Source organism: Palaemon carinicauda, chromosome 21 (genome assembly GCF_036898095.1).
Source record: "Palaemon carinicauda isolate YSFRI2023 chromosome 21, ASM3689809v2, whole genome shotgun sequence".
Taxonomy (NCBI): Eukaryota; Metazoa; Arthropoda; class Malacostraca; order Decapoda; family Palaemonidae; genus Palaemon; species Palaemon carinicauda.
In genome coordinates this window covers 112,454,689-112,473,626 of record NC_090745.1, presented here as the reverse complement: position 1 = coordinate 112,473,626, position 18,938 = coordinate 112,454,689, and the positions used below count along the sequence as shown (strand labels likewise).

At 34.8% G+C, this 18,938-nt stretch overlaps 4 protein-coding genes across 4 annotated transcripts; all 4 read left to right on the top strand.

Annotated features, from left to right (window-relative positions):
- Positions 1-1,107: 1,107 nt before the first annotated feature.
- On the top strand, positions 1,108-2,889 carry LOC137615065 (uncharacterized). The gene has a single exon (XM_068344698.1). The coding sequence runs from the start codon at positions 1,108-1,110 to the stop codon at positions 2,887-2,889; it is 1,782 nt and encodes a 593-aa protein (XP_068200799.1).
- Positions 2,890-5,872: 2,983 nt separating this feature from the next.
- On the top strand, positions 5,873-7,654 carry LOC137615064 (uncharacterized). The gene has a single exon (XM_068344697.1). The coding sequence runs from the start codon at positions 5,873-5,875 to the stop codon at positions 7,652-7,654; it is 1,782 nt and encodes a 593-aa protein (XP_068200798.1).
- A 3,957-nt stretch (positions 7,655-11,611) lies between these two features.
- LOC137615417 (uncharacterized) lies at positions 11,612-13,600 on the top strand. Its single transcript, XM_068345287.1, has one exon. It carries the CDS (start codon positions 11,691-11,693, stop codon positions 13,467-13,469), a length of 1,779 nt encoding a protein of 592 aa, XP_068201388.1. The 5' UTR covers positions 11,612-11,690; the 3' UTR covers positions 13,470-13,600.
- A 3,556-nt stretch (positions 13,601-17,156) lies between these two features.
- Positions 17,157-18,938, top strand: LOC137615063 (uncharacterized). Its single transcript, XM_068344695.1, has one exon. It carries the CDS (start codon positions 17,157-17,159, stop codon positions 18,936-18,938), a length of 1,782 nt encoding a protein of 593 aa, XP_068200796.1.

Genomic DNA, 18,938 nt, shown 5'->3' with positions numbered 1-18,938 from the left:
GTCTGGAAAGAGTTTACCAATAAACTGTCTGGAAAATATTTGCCAAGAAACTATCTGGAAAGAATTTACCAAGAAACTATCTGGAAAGTGTTTACCAAGAAATTATATGGAAAATGTTTACCAAGAGACTGTTTGGAAAGTGTTTGTGAAGAAACTGTTTGGATGCGTGTGGCAAAAAAAACTATCTGCAACCTGTTTGTCAAGAAACTGTCTTGAAGCCGCTTGCAAATTGTCTGCCAAAAAAAATACTGTCTGGAAACTTTTTGTAAACGGTAAGTAAAGTGTTTGTGAACTGTAAGGAAAGTATTTGTCAAGAATCTGACTGCAAACTGTTCGTAAAGTGTTTGTCAAGAAACTGTCAGGAAAGTGTTTGTCAAGATTCTGTCTGCAAACTGTTCGTAAAGTGTTTGTCAAGAACCTGTCAGGAGAGTGTTTGTCAAGAATCTGTCTGCAAACTGTTCGTAAAATGTTAGTTAAGAACCTGTCAGGAAAGAGTTTGCAAACTATTAGGAAAGAGTTTGCCAAAAAAACTGTCAGCAAACTTTAAGTAAATGTGTTTATCAAGAAACTGTCCGGAGAGCGTTTGCAAACTAATAGGAAAGTGTATGTCAAGAACTGTTTGGAAACTTTGTTTCCAAATAATATTTTGTACTGAGAGGAACCAGCCCAACGAAAAGTATTTCCCAGAATAACTAGAGGTGGCTCCTATAAGCCATTAATTCTAATAACCCTCTGCTGACAGTTAGTGTAGATTAATGGTGACTTATTTAAGAACAGACCTCTACCCAATCAGAAGTGTTATTAAAAGTAAAAGGATTTTAGATGCAATGATATAGGCCTTCGGATTATTTCGATCTAACAAAGACCGAAATACTAATGAAAACTCTTTTTTTCATAATTCAATATAATTTTCGATTAATAAAACAAATCTTCAAATTTCGGCGATGTAAATTCCTTAGAGGATATTTCTACTAATTTTCACGACGTAATTTCCGAATGAAATCGTATATAAGGCTTTGGAGAACAGCTAACATAATTCCTTTCAAGACGAAAGAAATTTTTAGACGCTCACCAAAGCAGCTAAGAAACAGTTGAAACTATTGAAGAATGGCAGGATTACCGGAGCATCAAGAATTCCTAGATAATCTGTGGAGGTTTCTGAACCAGATGTGGCAGAAGGAATTTCCTTCCCCGCTGTTGCTGGGAGACTTCAGGCGGAGATCTGTTGTTGACGGCATAGTTTCTTTGAAGAAGAAATTGGAAAATCTGGCAGAAGAAAATGCTGCTTTGCAAAAGCAGCTTTTGGAAATGCAAGTGCAAAAATCATGCAACCAGTTCCCGATCAAACAATCTCTCCAGCCTCCTGAATTCAGACGACTGCTCCAGAAACATATTGAGGAAAACATCAAACTTCATGAAAACATCATAACTCTGAGAGCGGAGAATACTGCGCTCATCCAGGAGATTCGGGATTTGAAGAATCAACTGGAAAAGCATGAAGAAATAGCTCGCTTCAGCAAGAAGAAAGAAGACAATGAGCATCATCTCGAGGAGTTATTGAGGAAAGTCGAAGATAGAGAGAGGTTGGAAATAGCGGCCTTGAACCATAAAGTGGATATGCTGAAAGAGAAGTTAGAAGCGATCCACATGCACAATGTCCCCTTCATGCAAGCAGCGAAGATTCAAACACTGATAACAGGTGTTCAAATTGAAATTGGGAAGATGAGAGAAGAACTCATAATTCTGAAGAACGGTGCTGAAACAAATGTTGAAAAACAGGATCGGCGTCAAGCTCAGCAGTTAGATGACTACGAGAAACAGATTGAGGAGTTGAAAATCGAACTGAGGGAACGTAGTCTACAGAGAGCAGCCCTGAATGGTCAAGAAAACATCTTGAAGGAAAAGGTGCAACGGATTGAAGACACTAACGGGGATTTAGTCATCCAGATTGCAGATCTGCAAGCACAGCTGTTAGATAAGGAAAGAGAAGTTTCTGAACTGAACAAAGATGAAAGCAGAATGAGGAGTGTTGCTGAAAAATGCATCGAAGAAAAAGATGGCCTCATCGAAAAGCTAAAAGAGCACAAGAAGCAGATTGCAGAGCTGAAGGTGAATCTGGAGAAGAAGCGTGTAGAGACAGCAGAAATGAACAGTCAAATAGAAAACTTGAACGAAAAAGTACAACTGATGGAGAAGACTAACAATGAATTGGGCATCCAGATTGCCCTTCTGCAAACACAGCTTATGGATAAGGAAAGGCAAGTTTATGAGTTGAAGGAAGAAAGGAACAGACAGGAGAGCAATGCAGAAAAAGAAATCAGGAACCTGAAAGATCGTGTGGACGAACTAATGAAAGAAAATGAAGGTCTTGAGAAGCAGTACGAATTAGGCTGCACTGAAGAGATAAATCACCTGAGAGAACAAATCATACAGCTTAAAATGGAAAATGAGATTCTCAATAAGATGAAGATTGACAAATTAAATGAAAACGCGAGGCTACAAGGTGTAATAGAAGAGAAGAATAATAAGATAAGCCGTCAAAAATGGAAGATTGATGACCTTAGAGCAAAAATAAGACATCACAAGAATGATGGCCACAAAAGGACAACCAAGGAAGTGGAACTGCAGGGTGATGGGCTGCATGGCCAGATAGAAACTCCCAAATTGGACAAGAATCTTCAGGAAGAATTTGCCAAGGAGAACCCCTCACAAGAGCAGGCAGATCCGTCGGAAAGTGAAGCAGATGAAGAAACAGAAGCGAGTGAAGATTTCCAAAATGTGGAGGACACTCAGAAAAAATGGAAGCAGAGAATTGCCGGAAGACTGGGAAAGGGTCTGCATTTGCACCAGAAAACAGAACCCGCTGGAAAAGAGGAGTGGACTGAATAATCATGGGATAGAATAGGAAGAATTGTCAAGGATATGTTTTTCTGTTTTTTCACAAGATGTATGATTCAGAAGTCAAATGACATCAGTTATTTTTTTTTTTTTTTTTTTAGAAAGGATTACACGCACTTAGTTAAAGGCCTTTATTTTTAAGGAACAAGTAAATCTTGGGATTTAAAAGGAAATTAATTTGTTGTTGACTTTAATTTTGATGTGTTTATTTGTAAAAATTTTATATAATAAAGAATTTAATCTAAAATTACTTTAACTTATCCCTCATCTATTGTTGTAGCATCACTTCTGGCATGATGAATTAAACTTAATTTATTCACATAAACGAATTGAATGACTAAATGTTATAGGATATAAACTGGGGAGCATAAATACTTAATACCTGAATGTTCAGGTAACTATAAGTTTTCTAGCATCTTATATAGGAAAATAAATCATTTACTTTGTCTATTTTACCACTATTTTTACCCATCACTTCGCCACTTTACTGCTTTGAACGAGCAATCAATAAGTTATAAACAATTCTAATAAAAAAGCAACCAAATTGAGTATCTTGTGCATGCATTGATAAGTAAGATTTCAAACAAGTATATTTTTCTCATATTTTTCTTGCGTTCCATTGTCACTATGTAGCATTTGGAAAGGCAATTTATCACACTAATTAATACATCAGAATCAAAAGTACAACAAAACTATAATATTTTCTCGTGATCATTTTTTTAAGAAGCATAGCCATATTTTCTACGGGCAATTTCAAGCCGGGCAATTTTATTTCAATCTTTTCTACAGCCAGTTGAGCACAACACTTTTATTGGAGCTCACAATGTAAGTTGCTATATTCCTTTTAAACTAAATTTTCGAGGCTAGATTATGATTTTCATGTAAAGCAGGGATAATGGTACTTTAGGGAAGTAAATGTAGAAAGGATAATTGCACTTTAGGGAAGTAATTGTAAAAAGGATAATTGTACTATGAAGAAGTAAATGTAGAAAGGATAATTGTACTATAAGGAAGTAAAGGTAGAAAGGATAATTGTACTATGAAGAAGTAAATGTAGAAAGGATAATTGTACTTTAAGGAAGTAAATGTAGAAAGGATAATTGTACTTTAAGGAAGTAAATGTAGAAAGGATAATTGCACTTTAAGGAAGTAAATGTAGAAAAGATAATTGTATTTTAAAGAAGTAAATGTAGAAAGGATAATGTTACTTTAAGGAAGTAAATGTAGAAATGATAATCATACTTTAAGGAAGTAAATATAGAAAGGATAATTGTACTTTAAGGAAGTAAATATAGAAATGGTGGCTGTATGTGGATGAAGTGAGTAAAGTGATCATCGGCATGAAACTTTGAAATGATTTTTCCAAGAAATTGTTTGCAAAGTGTTTACCAAGAAAATATTTGAAAGTGTTTGCCACAAAACTGATTCAAATTGTTTGGAATGTTTTTTGCCAAGAAATTGTTTGCAAAGTGTTTACCAAGAAACTATTTGAAAAGTGTTTGGCACGAAAATGTTTCAAATTGTTTACCAAAAGATTGTTTGGAATGAGTTTGCCAAGAAATTGTTTGCAGTTTTTACCAAGAAATTGTTTTGAATGAGTTTGCCAAGAAATTATTTGCAGTGTTTACCAAGAAATTTTTTGGAATGAGTTTGCCAAGAAATTGTTTGGAATGAGTTTGCCAAGAAATTGTTTGCAAAGTGTTTACCAAGAAGCTATTTGGAAAGTGTTTGGCACGAAATAGTTTCATATTATTTACCAAGAGATTGTTTGGAATATATTTTGCCAATAAATTGTTTTCAAAGTGTTTACCAAGAAACTGTTTGAAAGGTGTTTGGCACGGAACTGTTTCATATTGTTTACTTAGAGATTGTTTGGAATGTATTTTGCCAATGAATTGTTTTCAAAATGTTTGCCAAGAAACTATTTGAAAAGTGTTTGGCACGGAGCTGTTTCAAATTGTCTATCAAGATATTGTTTGGAATGTGTTCGCCAAGTGTTTGGCATGAAACTCTTTCAAAATGTTTCCATTAGACTGTTTGAAAAGTATTCGCCAAGAAACTGTTTGGAAAATGTTTGCCAAGAAATCAATCTGTAAACTATTAGGAAAGTGTTTGCCAAGAAACTGTTTGAAAACTGTTTGCAAAATGTTTGCCAAGAAACTATCTGGAATGTGTTTGTAAACTGTTAGGGAAGTAATTGCCAAGAAATCGTCTATGAAGAGTTTACAAATTGCTTGCTAAGACATTGTCTGGAAAGTGTTTGAAAAATGTTAGGAAAGTGTTTGCCAAGAAGCTGTCTGAAAAGTTATAAAAGTTAGTCAAGAAACTCTGAGAACTGTTTGCAAACTGTTTGAAAAGTATTTTCCATGAAACTGTTACGATATTGTTTGCAAACTGTTGTGAAAGTGCTTGCCAAGAAACTATCAAGAAAGTGTTTGTCAAGAAACTGTTTGCAACCCCAGTTTCCAAATAATATTTGGTAGTGAGAGGAGTCATCTCAAAAACATAGTTTTCTCGAAATAGCTCAAAAGAAGAATCTGGTCCACGAAAAGTATTTCCCAGAATAACAAGAAAAAGCTCCTATGAGCCATTGGTTCTAATAACACTTTGCAAACACTAAGTATAGATGAATTGGGCCTTATGCCAGCAAGGCCCTTTACCCAATCAGAAGTGTTATTAAAGGTAAAAAGATTTTAGATAGAATGGTCCGGATTATTTTCAATTAACAGAGACAGAAATACTCAAAATAAAGGCTTTTTTTATAATTCAATATTTTTTTAGAATAATTAAACAAAACTTCAAATTTCTTAGATTGAAATTTCTTAGAGGATATTTCTACTAATTTTCACGACGTAATTTCCGAATGAAATCGTATATAAGGCTTTGGAGAGAAGCTAACATAATTCCTTTCAAGACGAAAGAAATTTTCAGACGCTCACCAAAGCAGCTAAGAAACAGTTGAAACTATTGAAGAATGGCAGGATTACCGGAGCATCAAGAATTCCTGGATAATCTGCGGAGGTTTCTGAACCAGATGTGGCAGAAGGAATTTCCTTGCCCGCAGTTGCTGAGAGACTTCAGGCGGAGATCTGTTGTTGATGGCATAGTTTCTTTGAAGAAGAAATTGGAAAATCTGACTGAAGAAAATGCTGCTTTGCAAAAGCAGCTTCAGGAAATGCAAGTGCAAAAATCATGCAACCAGTTCCCGATCAAGCAATCTCTCCAGCCTCCTGAATTCAGACGACTGCTCCAGAAACACATTGAGGAAAACATCAAACTTCATGAGAACATCATAACTCTGAGAGCGGAGAATGCTGCCCTCGTGCAGGAGATTCTGGATTTGAAGAATCAACTGGAAAAGCATGAAGAAATGGCTCGCTTCAGCAAGAAGAAAGAAGACAATGATCATCATCTCAAGGAGATATTGAGGAAGCATGAAGATAGAGAGAGGTTGGAAATAGCGGCCTTGAACCATAAAGTGGATATGCTGAAAGAGAAGTTAGAAGCGATCCACATGCACAATGTCTCCTTCATGCAAGCAGCAGAGATTCAAGCAGTGATAATAGGTGTTCAAATTGAAATTGGGAAGATGAGAGAAGAACTTGGAATTCTGAAGAACGGTGCTGGAACAAATGTTGAAAAACAGGATCGGCGTCAAGCTCAGCAGTTAGATGACAACGAGAAACAGATTGAGGAGTTGAAAATCGAACTGAGGGAACGTAGTCTACAGAGAGCAGCTCTGATTGGTCAAGAAAACATCTTGAAGGAAAAGGTGCAACGGATTGAAAACACTAATGGAGAATTAGTCATCCAGATTGCCGATCTGCAAGCACAGCTGTTAGATAAGGAACGAGAAGTTTCTGAACTGAACAAAGATGAAAGCAAGATGAGGAGTGTTGCTGAAAAATTCATCGAAGAAAAAGAAGGCCTCATCAAAAAGTTGAATGAGCACGAGAAGCAGATTGCAGAGCTGAAGGTGAATCTGGAGAAGAAGAGTGGAGAGAGAGCAGAATTGAACACTCAAATAGAAAACTTGAACAAAAAGGTACAACTGATGGAGAAGACTAATGATGAATTGGGCATCCAGATTACCCTTCTGCAAACACAGCTTAAGGATAAGGAAAGGAAAGTTTATGAGTTGAAGGAAGAAAGGAACAGACAGGAGAGCAATGCGGAAAAAGAAATCAGGAACCTGAAAGATCGTGTGGACGAACTATTGAAAGAAAATCAAGATCTTGAGAAGCAGTACGAATTAGGCTGCACTAGAGAGATAAATCACCTGAGAGAACAAATCATACAGCTTAAAATGGAAAATGAGAGGATAAATAAGCTGAAGATTGACAAATTAAATGAAAACGCGAAGCTAGAAGGTGTAATAGAAGAGAAGAATAATAAGATAAGCCGTCAGAAGTGGAAGATTGATGACCTTAGAGCAGAAATAAGACATCTTAGGAATAAAGGCCACAAAAGGACAACCAAGGAAGTGGAACTGCAGGGTGATGGGCTGCATCGCCAGATAGAAACTCCCAAATTGGACAAGAATCTTCAGGAGGAATTCGCCAAGGAGAACCCCTCACAAGAACAGGCAAATCTGTCGGAAAGTGAAGCAGATGAAGAAACAGAAGCGAGTGAAGATTTCCAAAATGTGGAGGACACTCAGAAAAAATGGAAGCAGAGAATTGCCGGAAGACTGGGAAAGGGTCTGCATTTGCATCAGAAAACACAACCCGCTGGAAAAGAGGAGTGGACTGAATAATCATGGGATAGAATAGGAAGAATTATCAAGGATATGTTTTTTCTGTTAAGTTTCACAAGATATATGATTCTGAAGTCAAATGACATCGGTTATTTTTTTAGAAAGGATTAATTTTCTCACGCACTTAGTTAAAGGATTTTAGTTTTAAGGAACAAGTAAATCTTTGGATTTAAAAGGAAATTAATTTGTTGATGACTTTAATTTTGATTTGTTTATTTGTATAAATTTTATATAATAAAGAATTTAATTTCAAATTACTTTAACTTATCCCTTATCTATTGTTGTAGCATCACTTCTCGCATGATGAATTAAACTTAATTTTTTTACATAATCGAATTGAATGACTTAATATTATTGACTATAAACTGGGGAGCATAAATACTTATAACCTATTTGTTCAGGTAACAAAGTTTTCTGGTAGATCTTACATAAGAAAATAAATAATTCATTTCGTCTCTATTTTATCACTATTTTCACCCACCATTTCTCTATTTTACTCCTTTGAACGAAGTATCAATAAGTTATAAACAATTCTAATCTAAAAGCATACAAAACTGAATATCTTATGCATGCATTGATAAGCAAGTTCTCAAAAAGAATTTTACTTTTCTCATATTTTTCTTACGTTCCACTGCCACTATGTAGCACTGATAAAGCCATTTTACCTCACTAATGCATCAAGATCAAAAGTAATACAAAACTATAATTTTTTCGTGATAATTTATTTAAGAAGTATAGCCATATTTTCCTCGATCAATTTCAAGCAATAGGTTTCTATTATTATCTTTTCTACAAACAGTTCAAAGATAAAATGGTTTAACACATTCTTACAGCTTACAATCTATGCTGTAAATATCTCTGAAACAAAATTTTCGAGGTTAGATTATGATATTCAAGTGAAGCAAGGATAATTGTACTTTAAGGAAAGTAACTGTAGAAAGGATAATTGTACTTTAAGGAGAGTAGCAGCAGAAAAGATAATTGTACTTTAAGGGAAGTAACTGTAGAGAGGATAATTCTATTTTAAGGAGAGTAGCAGCAGAAAAGATAATTGTACTTTAAGGAAAGTAACTGTAGAAAGGATAATTGTACTTAAAGGAAAGTAACTAGAAAGAATAACTGTACTTTAAAGGAAGTAACTGTAGAAAGGAAAATTGTACTTTAAGGGAAGTAACTGTAGAAAGGATAATTGTACTTTAAGGGAAGTAAATGTAGAAATGATAATTGTACTTTAAGGAAAGTAACTGTAGAAAGAATAATTGTACTTTAAGGAAAGTAACTGTAGAAAGGATAATTGTACTTTAAGGAAAGTAACTGTAGAAAGAATAATTGTACTTTAACGGAAGTAACTGTAGAAAGGATATTTGCACTTTAAGGAAAGTAACTGTAGAAATGATAATTGTACTTTAAGGAGAGTAGCAGCATAAAAGATAATTGTATTTTAAGGGAAGTAACTATAGAAAGGATATTTGAACTTTAAGGGAAGTAACTGTAAAAAGAATAATTGTAATTTATGGGAAGTAACTGTAGAAAGGATAATTGTACTTTAAGGAAAGTAACTGTAGAAAGGATAATTGTACATTAAGGGAAGTAACTGTAAAAAGGATAATTGTACTTTAAGGGAAGTAACTGTAGAAAGGTTAATTGTACTTTAGAGGAAGTAACTGTAAAAAGAATAATTGTAATTTATGGGAAGTAACTGTAGAAATGATAATTGTACTTTAAGGGAAGTAACTGAAGAAAGGATAATTGTACTTTAAGGGAAGTAACTGTAAAAAGGATAATTGTACTTTAAGGAAAGTAACTGTAGAAAGGATAATTGTACTTTAAGGAGAGTAACTGTAGAAAGGATAATTGTACTTGAAGGAAAGTAACTGTAGAAAGGATAATTGTACTTTAAGGGAAGTAACTGTAAAAAGCATAATTGTACTTTAAGGGAAGTAACTGTAGAAAGGATAATTGTACTTCAAAGGAAAGTAACTGTAGAAAGGATAATTCTACTTCAAGGGAAGTAAATCTAGAAAGGATAATTGTACTTTAAGGAAGTAAATGTAGAAAGGATAATTGTAATTTAAGGAAATTAACTGTAGAGAGGATAATTGTACTTTAAGGGAAGTAACTGTTGAAAGGATAATTCTACTTTAAGGAGAGTAACTATAGAAAGGATAATTGCACTTTAAGGGAAGTAAATGTAGAAAGGATAATTGTACTTTAGGGAAGTAAATGTAAAAAGGATAATGAAACTTTAAAGAAGTAAATGTAGAAAGGATAATAATACTTTAATGAAGTAAAGGTAGCAAGGATAATTGTAATTTAAGGAAGTGAATGTAGAAAGGATAATTGTACTTGAAGAAGGAAAATGTAGAAAGGATAATTGTACTTTAGGGAGTAAATACAGAAAGGATGGCTGTATGTGGATGAAGAAAGTAAAGTGATCATCAGCCTGAAACCTTGGAATGTTTTTGCCAAGAAATTGTTTGCAAATTGTTTACCAAGAAACTAGTTGAAAAGCTCGTGGCACCAAAATGTTTCAAATTGTTTACCAAGAGATTATTTGGAATGTGTTTGCCAAAAATTTGTTTGCAAAGTGTTTACGAAGAAACTATTAGAAAAGTGTCTTCCACGAAACTGTTTCAAATTGTTTACCAAGAGATTTTTTGGAATGTTTCTTGCCAAGAATTTTTTTTACAGTGTTTACCAATAAACTATTTGAAAAGTTTTGGCACGAAACTGTTTCAAATTTTTTACCAAAAGATTGTTTGGAATAAGTTTTCTAAGAAATTATTTTCAAATTGTTTACCAAGAAATCATTTGAAAAGTGTTTGGCACGAAAATGGTTCAAATTGTTTACCAAGAGATTGTTTAAAATCAGTTTGCCAAGAAATTGTTTGCAAAGTTTTTACCAAGAGATTGTGTGGAATGTGTTTGACAAGAAACTGTTTGCAAAGTGTTTACCAACTATTTGAAGTTTGGCACAAAACTGTTTCAAATTGTTTACCAAAAGATTGTTTGGGATATATTTTGCCAAGAAATTGTTTTCAAAGTGTTCACCAAGAAACTATTTGAAAAGTGTTTAGCTTGAAACTCTTTCAAATTGTTTACCATTAGACTCTTTGGAAAGTATTCGCCAAGAAACTGTTTGGAAAGTGTTTGCCAAGAAATCTATCTGTAAACTATTAGGAAAGTGTTTGCCAAGAAACTGTTTGAAAACTGTTTGAAAGTTGTTTTCCAAGAAACTGTCTGGAATGTGTTTGTAAACTGTTAGGGAAGTGTTTACCACGAAATAGTCTACAAAGTGTTTGCAAATTGTTTGGAAAGACATTGTCTGGAAAGTGTTTGAAAACTGTTAGGAAAGCGTTTGGCAAAAAGCTGTCTGAAACTGTAATGAAAGTGTTAGTCATGAAACTCTAAGAACTGTTTGAAAAGTATTTCCCAAGAAACTGTTACGATATTGTTTGCAAACTGTTGTGAAAGTGCTTGCCAAGAAACTATCAGGAAAGTGTTGGTCAAGAAACTGTTTGCAACCCCAGTTCCAAAATATATTTTGTAGAGAGAGCAGTCTGCTCAAAAATATAGTTTTCTCGAAATAGCTCAGAAGAATCTGGTCCACGAAATGTATTTCCCAGAATAACAAGAAAAAGCTCCTAAGAGCCATTGGTTCTAAACACTTCGCAGACAGTTAGTGTAGAGTAATGAGGCCTTATGCCAGCACGGGCCTTTACCTATTCTGGAGTGTTATAAAAGGTAAAAAGATTTTAGATAGAATGGTCCGGATTATTTTCAATTAACAGAGACAGAAATACTCAAAGAAAAGTCTGTTTTTATAATCCAATATTTTTCTAGAATGATTAAACAAAACTTCAAATTTCTTCAATTTAAATTTCTTAAAAGATAATTCTACTAATTTTCACGATGTTATTTCCGAATGAAATCGTATATAAGGCTTTGAAGAACAGCTAACATAATTCCTTTCAAGACGAAAGAAATTTTTAGACGCTCACCAAAGCAGCTAAGAAAAAGTTGAAACTATTGAAGAATGGCAGGATTAGCGGAGCATCAAGAATTCCTAGATAATCTGTGGAGGTTTCTGAAGCAGATGTGGCAGAAGGAATTTCCTTCCCCGCAGTTGCTAGGAGACTTCAGGCGGAGATCTGTTGTTGACGGCATAGTTTCTTTGAAGAAGAAATTGGAAAATCTGGCTGAAGAAAATGCTGCTTTGCAAAAGCAGCTTGTAGAAATGCAAGTGCAAAAATCATGCAAGTTCCCGATCAAGCAATCTCTCCAGCCTCCTGAATTCAGACGACTGCTCCAGAAACACATTGAGGAAAACATCAAACTTCATGAGAACATCATAACTCTGAGAGCGGAGAATGCTGCCCTCATGCAGGAGATTCTGGATTTGAAGAATCAACTGGAAAAGCATGAAGAAATGACTCGCTTCAGCAAGGAGAAAGAAGACAATGAGCATCATCTCGAGGAGTTATTGAGGAAACTTCAAGATAGAGAGAGGTTGGAAATAGCGGCCTTGAACCATAAAGTGGATATGCTGAAAGAGAAGTTAGAAGCGATCCACATGCACAATGTCCCCTTCATGCAAGCAGCAGAGATTCAAACACTGATAACAGGTGTTCAAATTGAAATTGGGAAGATGAGAGAAGAACTCAGAACTTTGAAGAACGCTGTTGAAACAAACGTTGAAGAACAAGATCGTCGTCAGGCTCAGCAGTTGGATGACTACGGGAAACAGATTGAGGAGTTGAAAATCGAAGTGAGGGAACGTAGTCTACAGAGAGCAGCCCTGATTGGTCAAGAAAATATCTTGAAGGAAAAGGTGCAACGGATTGAAGACACTAACGGAGAATTAGTCATCCAGATTGCAGATCTGCAAGCACAGCTGTTAGATAAGGAACGACAAGTTTCTGAACTGAACAAAGATGAAAGCAGAATGAGGAGTGTTGCTGAAAAATGCATCGAAGAAAAAGATGGCCTCATCGAAAAGCTAAAAGAGCACAAGAAGCAGATTGCAGAGCTGAAGGTGAATCTGGAGAAGAAGAGTGTAGAGAGAGCAGAAATGAACGGTCATATAGAAAACTTGAACGAAAAAGTAAAACTGATGGAGAAGACTAAACATGAATTGAGTATCCAGATTGCCCTTCTGCAAACACAGGTTATGGATAAGGAAAGGCAAGTTCATGAGTTGAAGGAAGACAGGAACAGACAGGAGAGTAATGCAGAAAAAGAAATCAGGAACCTGAAAGATCGTGTGGACGAACTAATGAAAGAAAATCAAGATCTTGAGAAGCAGTACGAATTAGGCTGCACTGGAGAGATAAATCACCTGAGAGAAAAAATCATACAGCTTAAAATGGAAAATGAGATTCTTAATAAGATGAAGATTGACAAATTAAATGAAAACGCGAAGCTACAAGGTGTAATAGAAGAGAAGAATAATAAGATAAGTCGTCAAAAATGGAAGATTGATGACCTTAGAGCAGAAATAAGACATCTTAGGAATAAAGGCCACAAAAGGACAACCAAGGAAATGGAACTGCAGGATGATGGGCTGCATGGCCAGATAGAAACTCCCAAATTGGACAAGAATCTTCAGGAGGAATTCGCCAAGGAGAACCCCTCACAAGAACAGGCAAATCCGTCGGAAAGTGAAGCAGATGAAGAAACAGAAGCGAGTGAAGATTTCCAAAATGTGGAGGACACTCAGAAAAAATGGAAGCAGAGAATTGCCGGAAGACTGGGAAAGGGTCTGCATTTGCATCAGAAAACAGAACCCGCTGGAAAAGAGGAGTGGACTGAATAATCATGGGATAGAATAGGAAGAATTATCAAGGATATGTTTTTTCTGTTAAGTTTCACAAGATATATGATTCTGAAGTCAAATATCATCGGTTATTTTTTTTTTTAGAAAGGATTAATTTTCTCACGTACTTAGTTAAAGGCTTTTAGTTTTAAGGAACAAGTAAATCTTGGGATTTAAAAGGAAATTAATTTGTTGATGACTCTAATTTTGATTTGTTTATTTGTATAAATTTTATATTATAATAAAAAATCTAATTTCAAATTACTTTAACTTGTCCCTTATCTATTGTTGTAGTATCACTTCTGGTATGATGAATTAAACTTGATTTATTCACATAAACGAATTGAATGACTAAATGTTATAGGATATAAACTGGGGAGCATACATACTTATAACCTGAATGTTCAGGTAACTGGAATTTTCTAGCATCTTATATAGGAAAATAAATCATTTACTTTGTCTATTTTACCACTATTTTTACCCATCACTTCGCCACTTTACTCCTTTGAACGAGCAATCAATAAGTTATAAAGAATTCTAATCTAAAAGCAACCAAATTGAGTATCTTGTGCATGCATTGATAAGCAAGATTTCAAACAAGTATATTTTTCTCATATTTTGCTTGCATTCCATTGCCACTATGTAGCATTTGGAAAGGCAATTTATCACACTAATTAATACATCAGAATCAAAAGTACAACAAAACTATTTTTTCGTGATAATCTTTTTTACGAAGCATAGCCATATTTTCTACGGGCAATTTCAAGCCGTGCTATTTTAATCTTTTCTACAGACAGTTGAGCACAACACTTTTATTGGAGCTTACAATGTAAGTTGCTATATTCCTCTAAAACTAAATTTTCGAGGCTAGATTATGATTTTCATGTAAAGCAGGGATAATTGTACAGTACTTAAAGGAAGTAAATGTAGAATGGATAATTGCACTTTAAGGAAGTAATTGTAAAAAGGATAATTGTACTTTAAGGAAGTAAATGTAGAAAGGATAATTGTACTTTAAGGAAGTAAATGTAGGAAGGATAATGTTACTTTAAGGAAGTAAATGTAGAAAGGATAATTGTACTTTAAGGAAGTAAATGTAGAAAGGATAATGTTACTTTAAGGAAGTAAATGTAGAAAGGATAATTGTACTTTAAGGAAGTAAATGTAGAAAGGATAATGGTACTTTAAGGAAGTAAATGTAGAAAGGATAATGTTACTTTAAGGAAGTAAATGTAGAAAGGATAATTGTACTTTAAGGAAGTAAATGTAGAAAGGATAATTGTACTTTAAGGAAGTAAATGTAGAAAGGATAATTGTACTTTAAGGAAGTAAATGTAAAAAGGATAATTGCACTTTAAGGAAGTAATTGTAAAAAGGATAATTGCACTTTAAGGAAGTAAATGTAGAAAGGATAACTGTACTTTAAGGAAGTAATTGTAAAAAGGATAATTGTACTTTAAGGAAGTAAATGTAGAAAGGATAATTGTACTTTAAGGAAGTAAATGTAGAAAGGATAATTATACTTTAAAGAAGTAAAAGTAGAAAGGATAATTGTACTTTAAGGAAGTAAATGTAAAAAGGATAATTGCACTTTAAGGAAGTAAATGTAGAAAGGATAATTGTACTTTAAGGAAGTAAATGTAAAAAGGATAATTGAACTTAAAGGAAGTAAATGTAAAAAGGATAATTGTACTTTAAGGAAGTAAATGTAGAAAGGATAATTGTACTTTAAGGAAGTAATTGTAAAAAGGATAATTTTGTACTTTAAGGAAGTAATTGTAAAAAGGATAATTGTACTTTAAGGAAGTAAATGTAGAAAGGATAATTGTACTTTAAGGAAGTAAATGTAGAAAGGATAATTGTACTTTAAGGAAGTAAATGTAGAAAGGATAATTATACTTTAAGGAAGTAAATGTAGAAAGGATAATGTTACTTTAAGGAAGTAAATGTAGAAAGGATAATTGCACTTTAAGGAAGTAAATGTAGAAAGGATGGCTCTAAGTGGATGAAGTGAGTAAAGTGATCATCGGCATGAAACTTTGAAATGTGTTTGAAAAGAAATTGTTTGCAAAGTGTTTACCAAGAAACTATTTGATAAGTGTTTGGCACGAAACTGTTTCAAATTGTTTAACAAGAGATTGTTTGGAATGTGTTCGTCAAGAAATTGTTTGCAAAGTGTTTACCAAGAAACTATTTGATAAGTGTTTGGCACGAAACTGTTTCAAATTGTTTAACAAGAGATTGTTTGGAATGTGTTTGTCAAGAAATTGTTTGCAAAGTGTTTACCAAGAAACTATTTGAAAAGTGTTTGGCACGAAAATGTTTCAAATTGTTTAACAAGAGATTGTTTGGAATGTGTTTGTCAAGAAATTGTTTGCAAAGTTTTGACCATAAAACTATTTGAAAAGTGTTTGGGACGTAACTCCATCAAACTGTTTACCAAGAGATTGTTTGGAATGTGTCCGTCAAGAAATTGTTTTCAAAGTGTTCACTAAGAAACTATTTGAAAAGTGTTTGGCACGGAACTGTTTCAAATTGTTTACCATTAGACTGTTTGGAAAGTATTCGCCAAGAAACTGTTTGGAAAGTGTTTACCATAAAACTATTTTAAAAATGTTTAGGGCGTAACTCTATCAAATTGTTTAAAAAGAGATTGCTTGGAATGAGTTTGCCAAGAAATTGTTTTCAAAGTGTTTACCAAGAAACTATTTGAAAAGTGTTTGGCATGAAACTCTTTCAAATTGTTTACCATTAGACTCTTTGGAAAGTATTCGCCAAGAAACTGTTTGGAAAGTGTTTGCCAAGAAATCTATCTGTAAACTATTAGGAAAGTGTTTGCCAAGAAACTGTTTGAAAACTGTTTGCAAAATGTTTTCCAAGAAACTGTCTGGAATGTGTTTGTAAACTGTTAGGGAAGTGTTTACCACGAAATAGTCTACAAAGTGTTTTCAAATTGTTTGGAAAGACATTGTCTGGAGAGTGTTTGAAAACTGTTAGGAAAGCGTTTGGCAAGAAGCTGTCTGAAACTGTAATGAAAGTGTTAGTCATGAAACTCTAAGAACTGTTTGAAAAGTATTTCCCAAAAAACTGTTAGGATATTGTTTGCAAACTGTTGTGAAAGAGCTTGCCAAGAAACTATCAGGAAAGTGTTGGTCAAGAAACTGTTTGCAACCCCAGTTTCCAAATAATATTTGGTAGTGAGAGGAGTCATCTCAAAAACATAGTTTTCTCGAAATAGCTCAAAAGAAGAATCTGGTCCACGAAAAGTATTTCCCAGAATAACAAGAAAAAGCTCCTATGAGCCATTGGTTCTAATAACACTTTGCAGACTGTTAGTGTAGATTAATGGTGCCTTATGCCAGCACGGGCCTTTACCTATTCTGAAGTGTTATTAAAGGTAAAAAGATTTTAGATAGAATAGTCCGGATTATTTTCAATTAACAGACAGAAATAATCAAAGAAAAGTCTGTTTTTATAATTCAATATTTTTCTTGAATGATTAAACAAAACTTCAAATTTCTTCAATTTAAATTTCTTAAAAGATAATTCCACTAATTTTCACGATGTTATTTCCGAATGAAATCGTATATAAGGCTTTGAAGAACAGCTAACATAATTCCTTTCAAGACGAAAGAAATTTTTAGACGCTCACCAAAGCAGCTAAGAAAAAGTTGAAACTATTGAAGAATGGCAGGATTACCGGAGCATCAAGAATTCCTAGATAATCTGTGGAGGTTTCTGAACCAGATGTGGCAGAAGGAATTTCCTTCCCCGCTGTTGCTGGGAGACTTCAGGCGGAGATCTGTTGTTGACAGCATAGTTTCTCTGAAGAAGAAATTGGAAAATCTGGCTGAAGAAAATGCTGCTTTGCAAAATCAGCTTGTGGAAATGCAAGTGCAAAAATCATGCAACCAGTTCCCGATCAAGGAATCTCTCCAGCCTCCTGAATTCAGACGACTGCTCCAGAAACACATTGAGGAAAACATCAAACTTCATGAGAACATCATAACTCTGAGAGCGGAGAATGCTGCCCTCGTGCAGGAGATTCTGGATTTGAAGAATCAACTGGAAAAACATCAAGAAATGGCTCGCTTCAGCAAAGAGAAAGAAGACAATGAGCATCATCTCGAGGAGATATTGAGGAAACTTCAAGATAGAGAGAGGTTGGAAATAGCGGCCTTGAACCATAAAGTGGATATGCTGAAAGAGAAGTTAGAAGCGATCCACATGCACAATGTCCCCTTCATGCAAGCAGCAGAGATTCAAACACTGATAACAGGTGTTCAAATTGAAATTAGGAAGATGAGAGAAGAACTCAGAACTTTGAAGAACGCTGTTGAAACAAACGTTGAAGAACAAGATCGTCGTCAGGCTCAGCAGTTGAATGACTACGAGAAACAGATTGAGGAGTTGAAAATCGAACTGAGGGAACGTAGTCTACAGAGAGCAGCCCTGAATGGTCAAGAAAACATCTTGAAGGAAAAGGTGCAACGGATTGAAGACACTAACGGAGAATTAGTCATCCAGATTGCCGATCTGCAAGCACAGCTGTTAGATAAGGAAAGAGAAGTTTCTGAACTGAACAAAGACGAAAGCAGAATGAGGAGTGTTGCTGATAAATGCATCGAAGAAAAAGATGGCCTCATCGAAAAGCTAAAAGAGCACAAGAAGCAGATTGCAGAGCTGAAGGTGAATCTGGAGAAGAAGAGTGTAGAGAGAGCAGAAATGAACAGTCAATTAGAAAACTTGAACGAAAAAGTACAGCTGAGGGAGAAGACTAACGATGAATTGGGCATCCAGATTACCCTTCTGCAAACACAGCTTATGGATAAGGAAAGGAAAGTTTATGAGTTGAAGGAAGAAAGGAACAGACAGGAGAGCAATGCAGAAAAAGAAATCAGGAACCTGAAAAATCGTGTGGACGAACTAATGAAAGAAAATCAAGATCTTGAGAAGCAGTACGAATTAGGCTGCACTGGAGAGATAAATCACCTGAGAGAACAAATCATACAGCTTAAAATGGAAAATGAGATTCTTAATAAGATGAAGATTGACAAATTAAATGAAAACGCGAAGCTAGAAGGTGTAATAGAAGAGAAGAATAATAAGATAAGTCGTCAAAAGTGGAAGATTGATGACCTTAGAGCAGAAATAAGACATCTTAGGAATAAAGGCCACAAAAGGACAACCAAGGAAGTGGAACTGCAGGGTGATGGGCTGCATGGCCAGATAGAAACTCCCAAATTGGACAAGAATCTTCAGGAGGAATTCGCCAAGGAGAACCCCTCACAAGAACAGGAAAATCCGTCGGAAAGTGAAGCAGAAGAAGAAAGAGAAGCGAGTGAAGATTTCCAAAATGTGGAGGACACTCAGAAAAACTGGAAGCAGAGAATTGCCGGAAGACTGGGAAAGGGTCTGCATTTGCATCAGAAAACAGAACCCGCTGGAAAAGAGGAGTGGACTGAATAA